The following is a 9,536-nucleotide window of genomic DNA, read 5'->3' on the forward strand; positions in this document are numbered from 1 at the left end:
AATTGGGAAAATCGTGTAAAAAATGGGTGAAATCAGGATGAATTTGGTAAAAATTGGGTGAAATTGGGAAAATCGTGTAAAAAATGGGTGAACACGGGATGAATTTGGTAAAAATTGGAAAAATTGGGAAAATCATGTTAAAAATGGGTGTAATTGTGATGAATTTGATAAAAATTGGGTAAAATTGGGAAAATCGTGTAAAAAATGGGTGAAATCTGGATGAATTTGGTAAAAATTGGGAAAATCGTGTAAAAAATGGGTGAAATCGGGATGAATTTGGTAAAAATTGGGTGAAATTGGGAAAATCGTGTAAAAAATGGGTGAACTTGGGATGAATTTGGTAAAAATTGGAAAAAATTGGGAAAATCGTGTAAAAAATGGGTGAAATTGGGATGAATTTGGTAAAAATTGGGTGAAATTGGGAAAATTGTGTAAAAAATGGGTGAACTTGGGATGAATTTGGTAAAAATTGGAAAAATTGGGAAAATCGTGTAAAAAATGGGTGAAATTTGGATTAATTTGGTGAAAATTGGGTGAAATCGGGATGAATTTGGTAAAAACTGGGTAAAATTGGGAAAATCGTGTAAAAAATGGGTGAAATGGGGATGAATTTGGTAAAAATTGGGTAAAAACTGGTAAAAATTACAAAAAATTTGAGAAAACTGGGTGAAATTGTGTAAAAATTGAGCAAAATTGTGGGAAATTCAGTAAAAGTGGATGCAACAGAATAATTCGGTGAAAATTGGGCAAAACTGGGTAAAATTTGGAAAACTTGAGTGAAAATTGGGTAAGATTGGGTAATGTTGAGTGAAATTGGTAAAAATTGGGGCAAAGTGGATAAAATTGGGAAAAAATTGAGGAAAATTTGAGAAAATTGAATAAAATTGGCTGGAGTTGGTAGGAAAAAAAAGGGAAAATTGAGGAAAAAAGGGGTAAAAAGTGAGAAAAAATTGGCAAAATTTGGTATAGCTGGGTAAAAATCGGGTGAAATTGCAGAAGATTGGGAAACTTGGGAAAAAAAGGGAAAAATTGGGTAAAATTGGTTTAAAAAAGGGAAATCGGTTGAAATCGCGCAAAAGCAGGCAAAAAAAATTTAAATTTTCTTTTTCAAAATTTTCGAAAAGCTGAAACAAAGACAAAATTTTTGATGAAAAAAGCGAAAAAAAGTCAAATTTCGATGACAGAAAAAGGAGAAAAGTGTGGATAAATAGAAAAAACGAACAAACGGATATGCAAATGAGCATGCAAATGAGATGCAAATGAGGGGCTCACACGACGGCGCCGGAGCTGCGGCGCCGCACGCGGATCCCGAAGGGCCAATCCTGGATCTCGACGTCGTAGAGGCGGCTCCGGGGCGTGGCCGTGGGCGTGGCCGGCACGAACAGCGGCACCGGCACCTCGAAACGGCGAACGGAGGGGTCGAAAATCTGAAAAATTAACGAAAATTAATTATTAATTAATGATTTCCAAATGATTATTATCATTAGGCGTGGCCGGCAGGAACAGCGGCACCGGCACCTCGAAACGGCGAACGGAGGGGTCGAAAATCTGACAAATTAACAAAAATTAATTATTAATTAATGATTTTCAAGTTATTATTATCATTAGGCGTGGCCGGCAGGAACAGCGGCACCGGCACCTCGAAACGGCGAACGGACGGGTCCCAAATCTGAAAAAATTAACAAAAATTAATTATTAATTAATGATTTTTAAAAAGATTATTATCATTAGGCGTGGCCATGGGCGTGGCCGGCAGGAACAGCGGCACCGGCACCTCGAAACGGCGAACGGAAGGGTCGAAAATCTGAAAAATTAACAAAAATTAATTATTAATTAATGATTTTCAAATGATTATTATCATTAGGCGTGGCCGGAGGGAACAGAGGCACCGGCACCTCGAAATGGCGAACGGACGGGTCCCAAATCTGACAAAATTAACGAAAATTAATTATTAATTAATGATTTTTAAAAAGATTATTATCATTAGGCGTGGCCGGCAGGAACAGCGGCACCGGCACCTCGAAACGGCGAACGGAGGGGTCCTAAATCTGACAAATTAACGAAAATTAATTATTAATTAATGATTTTCAAATTATTATTATCAATATATAGTTGAAATTAAAAACGTTTTTAAATATTCACATTTCGACAAGTTAAAAAAGCGAAATTTTCAACATTCAAAACGAGCAAAAATTTCCAAATAGGAAAAATTTGAAATTTTCCGAGACCAAAATTCTGAAAGTTCAAAATAACAAAAGTTTTAAAAACTGAAAAAGCCAAAATCTGAGACATTTCAAAATCATTCATAACTAAATAATGAATAATTAATGAGCTAATTGCCAACCTTGAACTGCAGCATGTGATCAGTGTGGTAGGTGACCTCCAACCGCAGCCGCTCGATTGGCTGGATGGCCCGGGGGTGGGCGGAGCCTGAGCCTCGATGGGCGGAGCTCTGGCTCTGGTGGGCGGAGCCTGTGCTGCCTTTGGTGTCAGTTGTGCTGCTGTGGGCGGAGCTTTGGCTCTGGTGGGCGGAGCCTGTGCTGCCATTGGTGTTTATTGTGCTGCCGTGGGCGGAGCCTGTGCTGCCATTTGTGTCGGTTGTGCTGCCGTGGGCGGAGCTCTGGCTCTGGTGGGCGGAGCCTGTGCTGCCATTGGTGTCGGTTGTGCTGCGGTGGGCGGAGCTTTGGCTCTGGTGGGCGGAGTCTGTGCTGCCATTGGTGTCAGTTGTGCTGCTGTGGGCGGAGCTTTGGCTCTGGTGGGCGGAGCCTGTGCTGCCATTGGTGTCAGTTGTGCTGTTGTGGGCGGAGCTCTGGCTCTGGTGGGCGGAGCCTGTGCTGGCATTGGTGTCAGTTGTGCTGTTGTGGGCGGAGCTCTGGCTCTGGTGGGCGGAGCCTGTGCTGCCTTTGGTGTCAGTTGTGCTGCTGTGGGCGGAGCTTTGGCTCTGGTGGGCGGAGCCTGTGCTGCCATTGGTGTCAGTTGTGCTGCCGTGGGCGGAGCCTGTGCTGCCATTGGTGTTAATTGTGCTGCTGTGGGCGGAGCTTTGGCTCTGGTGGGCGGAGCCTGTGCTGCCATTGGTGTCAGTTGTGCTGTTGTGGGCGGAGCTCTGGCTCTGGTGGGCGGAGCCTGTGCTGCCATTGGTGTCAGTTGTGCTGCCGTGGGCGGAGCTTTGGCTCTGGTGGGCGGAGCCTGTGCTGCCATTGGTGTTTATTGTGCTGCCGTGGGCGGAGCCTGTGCTGCCATTGGTGTCAGTTCTCCTGCTGTGGGCGGAGCTCTGGCTCTGGTGGGCGGAGCCTGTGCTGCCATTGGTGTCAGTTCTCCTGCTGTGGGCGGAACTCTGGCTCTGGTGGGCGGAGCCTGTGCTGCCATTGCTGTCAGTTGTGCTGCTGTGGGCGGAGCTCTGGCCCTGGTGGGCGGAGCGTTGTCTCCTGTGGGCGTGGCCTGTCCCGCGGTGGGCGGGGCGTCGCAGGGTGACGTCGGCGGTGGCGCCGGTGTCGCCGTACCGGATGTCGGAGGCGCCGTAGCCGCTCTCGAGGCCGGCATAGTGGCAGTAGGGGACGCGCTCCGCCGACGTCGTTTCCTGCCGTCACGGAAAGTTCCGGAATTTTTTAGGAATAATTCACCCAAAAATGTTAAAAATGTTGATTTTTTATCCCAAAAACATCATCACAAAAAACTCATTTATTATCACAAAAACGTCACGCTTTAAATACCTAAAACCTCTCCTTTTAATCCTAAAAATGTTCTTTTTCTATCCCAAAAATGTCAATTTTTACCCGAAAAAATGCCATCACAAAGAGCAATTTTTTGATATTAACGATTTCAGAGCTAATCAGTGCCGTGTTCATTAATTAATTAATTAAGGCGCTAATTACGTTCCAGACGCAGCCGAGGCGGGCGCAGCTCTCGGGGCTGGCCCCGTCCCAGGGGCGGCAGTCGAAGGGACCCAATTAACAATTATCCAATCACTAATATTGATATTAACGATTTCAGAGCTAATCAGTGCCGCGCTAATTAATTAATTAAGGCGCTAATTACGTTCCAGACGCAGCCCTGGCTGAGGGAGCTCTCGGGGCTGGCCCCGTCCCAGGGGTGGCAGTCGAAGGGACCCAATTAACAATTATCCGATTCAATATGAACTTTTTCACAAAACGATCACATATTATACGTTTTATGAATATTGATATTAACATTAATTAATTAAGGCGCTAATTACGTTCCAGACGCAGCCGAGGCGGGCGCAGCTCTCGGGGCTGGCCCCGTCCCAGGGGTGGCATTCCAAGTGACCGATATAACAATTATCCAATCACTAATATTGATATTAACGATTTCAGAGCTAATCAGTGCCGCGCTAATTAATTAATTAAGGCGCTAATTACGTTCCAGACGCAGCCGAGGCGGGCGCAGCTGTCGGGGCTGGCCCCGTCCCAGGGGTGGCAGTCGAATCTGTCGCTCTCGCGCGTGCCCAGGCTCCAGCGCAGGGCGTGCGACCGCCCCAGCCTCAGCCGCAGCCCGCGCACCTCGGCCACCTGCGGGACACAGATAATTAGCGATTAATTAATTAATGAAATGCCCCGGTTCCCAAAATTTCGCCGACTCCCCGTTTCCCGCGTCCCCGAAACTCGAATTTCCGCATCGCCGAACGCAAAGCGGCAAAAATACCCCGAATTTTTCGAACTTCCGCGCGCCCAGAATTCCGACGCCAAAAAAATGAAATGAATTCCAAACGCCAAAAAAAAAAAAAAAAAAAAAAAAAAAAAACTCTGCATGACGAAATTTAAAATGTGGAAATTCCAAAAAAAGAAAAAAATTAAAAATTTCAGAATGCCGACCTTTTAAAACACTCAAAACAATAAAATGTGATAAAATATCAAAATTCCGAAATTTTTAACAACTAAAAAAAATCCTCCCCAAAATTTCAAAATATAAAAATAATTCAAAATATTAAAAAATTCAAATTCAAATATAAAATTCAAATATAAAACTTGGTAATTATATCAAGGTTATATAACAATATCAAAGTAATTATCATTAAGTATTCATAATCATATATGCTATTAATGTATAAATGTAATTAGTTATTTATAATTGTAATTATTAATCAAATCAAAACCCACCCTCACCCCGAAATTCCTAATTCATGATTTATTTACTAATTAAGGAATTAATGATTAAAAATAAAAATTATATAGAGATTGCATTACTAATTAATATTAACATACAAATTAATAAATAACTTAAAAATTATAATGAAGAAATTTTATCTAATGAATAATAAAAAATCAATTATTAATAAATTCCAAATTTTGCAAATTCCTTACTTCCCAAATTCCCAATTTTCACATTTCCCAATTTCCCAATTTCTGAAAACCCAAATTGCCAATTTCCTGAATTGTCAAATTTACCAGGCCCCAAATTTCTGAGAAAACCCAAATTTCCCAATATCCCAGTTTGCAGAAATTCCCAATTTTCCAATTTCCCGCTTCCCAATTTCCGAATTCCAAACCCCCAAATTTCCGTTTCCAATTTCCCAATTTCCAAATTTCCTACCTTGCAAATTCCCAATTTCACAATTTTGCAATTTTCCCGAATCCCGCATTTCCAAACCCCCCAATTTTGCAGATTTCCTACATTTCCAAGCTCCCAACTTCCAATCGTCAAATTTCCAAATTTTTCCAATTTCGAAATTTCCCCAATTTGCAAAATTTTCCAATTCGGAATTTTTTTCACAAATTTTGAATTTTTCCAAATTCTCAATTAACATTTATCCGAATTTCCCCAAAATCGCCGCCACTCCCCCACCTGGGTGCCGGCGTCGTAGCTCAGGCTGTGATTGGACGAGACCTCGGCGCCGTCGGTAGTAACGTCGATGCTGATTGGTGCTCGCGGCAGCCCCAGCACCCGCAGCCGCCGGAACTCCAAACCGTGGGGGTCGGAGTAATTGTTGTGGGTCACGGAAAGTTCCAGAACGTTCTGGGGGGAAATGAATGTAATATAATATAATACAATATAATATAATATAATATAACAATGTAATGTAATATAATGTAATATAATACAACATAATATAATATATATAATAAATATAACATAATATAATATAATATAATATAATATAATGTAATATAATATAATGTAATGTAATATAACGTAATATACCAGTATAATATAGTATAATATATTATAACGTAATATAATATAACGTAACAGAACATAACATAACATAATATAATGTAATATAATGTAATATAATGTAATGTAATATAATATAATATAATATAACGTAATATAACGTAATATAACATAATATAACATAGTATAATATAGTATAACATATTATAACGTAATATAATATAACGTAATATAACATAACATAACATAACATAACATAATATAATATAATTAATATAATATAATATAATGTAATATAATGTAATATAATATAATATAATATAATATAATATAATATAATATAATACAATATAACGTAATATAACGTAATATAACATAGTATAATATAGTATAATATAACATATTATAACGTAATATAATATAACGTAACATAACATAACATAACATAATTAATATAATATAATATAATGTAATATAATGTAATATAATATAATATAATATAATACAATATAACGTAATATAACGTAATATAACATAGTATAATATAGTATAATATAACATATTATAACGTAATATAATATAACGTAACATAACATAACATAACATAATTAATATAATATAATATAATGTAATATAATGTAATGTAATGTAATGTAATATAATATAATGTAATATAATATAACGTAATATAACGTGATATAACATAGTATAATATAGTATAATATAACATATTATAACGTAATATAATATAACGTAACATAACATAACATAACATAATTAATATAATATAATATAATGTAATATAATGTAATGTAATGTAATGTAATGTAATATAATGTAATATAATATAACGTAATATAACGTGATATAACATAGTATAATATAGTATAATATAACATATTATAACGTAATATAATATAACGTAATATAACATAACATAACATAACATAATATCATATAATTAATATAATATAACATAATATAACATAACATAATATAATATAATATAATATAATATAATATAATATAATATAATATAATATAACGTAATATAGCGTAATATAACGTAATATAATATAGTATAATATAGTATAATATAGTATAATATAGTATAATATAACATATTATAACGTAATACAATATAACATATTATACCATAATAAAATATAATGTAATATAATATAATATAACATAACGTAATATTACATAGTATAATGCAGCGTAATAAAACATATTATAACGTAATATAATATAACATATTGTAACGTAATATAATATAACGTAAGATTACGTAATATTACGTAATAGACCGTAATATAACATAACATAACATAACATAACATAACATAACATAATATAATATAATATAATATAATATAATATATATACTAATATTGTATGCTCTTATAATAACTGATCATATATTTTATCATATAATATCCTTTTATATCCTATATTTTTATATATTTATAAGTTTAGATATATTTATATATATAGATTTACTATTCTATTCTATTCTATTCTATTCCATTACATTGTATATTATATTATATTATATTATATTATATTATATTATATTATATTATATTATATTATATTATAATATTATATTATATTATATTATATTATATTATATTATATTATATTATATTATATATCATATAGTATCATATCATATATCATATTTGGAATGAACATTATATATAATTAGTAATATATATGTAACAATATTATTATTTATATAAGAATTACATTTGATTAATATATGCATTTAAATAGTTCCAGAATTCACATTGAATTAATGGAAATATTCTAGATTAAGACAAGAAATAAAAATTCAGGATTTTGACGTTTGGGACTCACGTTGGAAAATCGAAATTGGTAGAAAATGTAGGATTTGCTCTCAACGGTGTCTAAATTGGGAGAAAAATAAAAATAAAAATAAAAAACCAAGAATTATAGTGGTAATATAAGCGAATATAATAATAATACCAATATAGCATTAATAATAATAAAGCCTTTTGACCATAGCAACAATAGTAAATAATGATATTAGTAATCGTTAATATAATGTTAATAATAATATTTCATTATTAGTTATAGTAATTATAATTATGATAATGATATGGGTATTATTAAAGTAATAATAATATTATTATTCCAATAATGATTCTAATAGGGGTAATGATAACAACATAATGTTAATAATAATAATAATGCAATAATAATGATAATGATGTTAGTGATAATACTAAATATATTGCATTAGTAATAATAGATCATTATTAACAATAATAATAATACTAATAAATAATAATAGTAACGATGTTGATAATCCCGGTTATTACAATGATATGTTTATAATAGTTTTTCATTAATAGTAATAGTAATTATAATAATGATAATAATATGCCAATAATAATAATAATAATAATAATAATAATAATAATAATAATAATAATAGTGCTGCAATAATAATGATAATAATTTTAATAATTATGTAGTGGCGCAAGAATAACAATGGTAATGATAACAATAATGATGATGCTAGTGATAATAATATTTCATTAATAGTTACTATTTTTACAATTATTATGATAATGATTGTAATGATAATATTTATAATAATTTATTAATAGTTATAATAATTATAATGCTAGTAACAAAGCAATACTACTAATAAAGCAATAACAATAATAACAATAGTGCTGCAATAACAATAATCATTATGATAATGTAATAATAATTCATTAGTGATAATAATTCATTATTAATAATGGTTGATATAATATTAATGCTAATGATAATGATAATGATAATGATAATGATAAAGCATCAACAATAATAGTAAAAATAGCAGTAATAATAACAGTAATGATAATAATAGTGGAATAACCATAAAGCAGCAATAATAACAATAATGATGATAACAATTATGATAACGCTAATAAATAATGAATAATCTAATTAACAGCAATTAAGACTTTGCCGCCTCACCCGCGGATTCCCCGTCGTCCCAGAAGAGCTCCCCCGAGGCCTCCTGGTTCTCGTCCAGCGCCACGATCAGCCCCAGGGGGTTCCTGCGGCTGGAAACCACAATTACCGCAATTAATCACTAATTAATCATCGGGCAATGCAGGAGAAACCAATGAAGGTGGAGGAGAAGAGGATGAAGAGGAGAAAGAGATGAAGAAGAGAAAGAGATGAAGAGGAGAAAGAGGATGAAGAAGGAGAAGCCAATGAAGGTGAAAAAGTAGATGAAGAAAACAAAGAAGATGGAAAAGAGGAAGACAGCGATGAAGATGAAGATGAAGCCAATGAAGATGAAGAAGAAGATGATGAAGATGAAGACAACGACGCAGACGCAGACGCCACCCCACCATCCTCATCCTCGGGAGCCTTCCTCC

The 9,536-nt window shown here is 34.3% G+C and overlaps 1 protein-coding gene across 1 annotated transcript in view; it reads right to left on the reverse strand.

The window, feature by feature from the left end:
* LOC131570579 (sucrase-isomaltase, intestinal-like) overlaps nucleotides 1-9,536 on the reverse strand; it is a 151,443-nt gene that overhangs the window by 62,960 nt on the left and 78,947 nt on the right. The window contains exons 29-34 of the mRNA XM_058822943.1: nucleotides 9,127-9,215; nucleotides 7,993-8,042; nucleotides 5,800-5,970; nucleotides 4,377-4,526; nucleotides 2,345-3,577; nucleotides 1,273-1,427 (exon numbers count right to left, since the gene is read on the reverse strand). Coding sequence (XP_058678926.1) covers nucleotides 1,273-1,427; nucleotides 2,345-3,577; nucleotides 4,377-4,526; nucleotides 5,800-5,970; nucleotides 7,993-8,042; nucleotides 9,127-9,215 — 1,848 coding nt within the window. The remainder of the gene's footprint in view (nucleotides 1-1,272; nucleotides 1,428-2,344; nucleotides 3,578-4,376; nucleotides 4,527-5,799; nucleotides 5,971-7,992; nucleotides 8,043-9,126; nucleotides 9,216-9,536) is intronic.

This window comes from Ammospiza caudacuta, chromosome 36 (genome assembly GCF_027887145.1).
Source record: "Ammospiza caudacuta isolate bAmmCau1 chromosome 36, bAmmCau1.pri, whole genome shotgun sequence".
Taxonomy (NCBI): Eukaryota; Metazoa; Chordata; class Aves; order Passeriformes; family Passerellidae; genus Ammospiza; species Ammospiza caudacuta.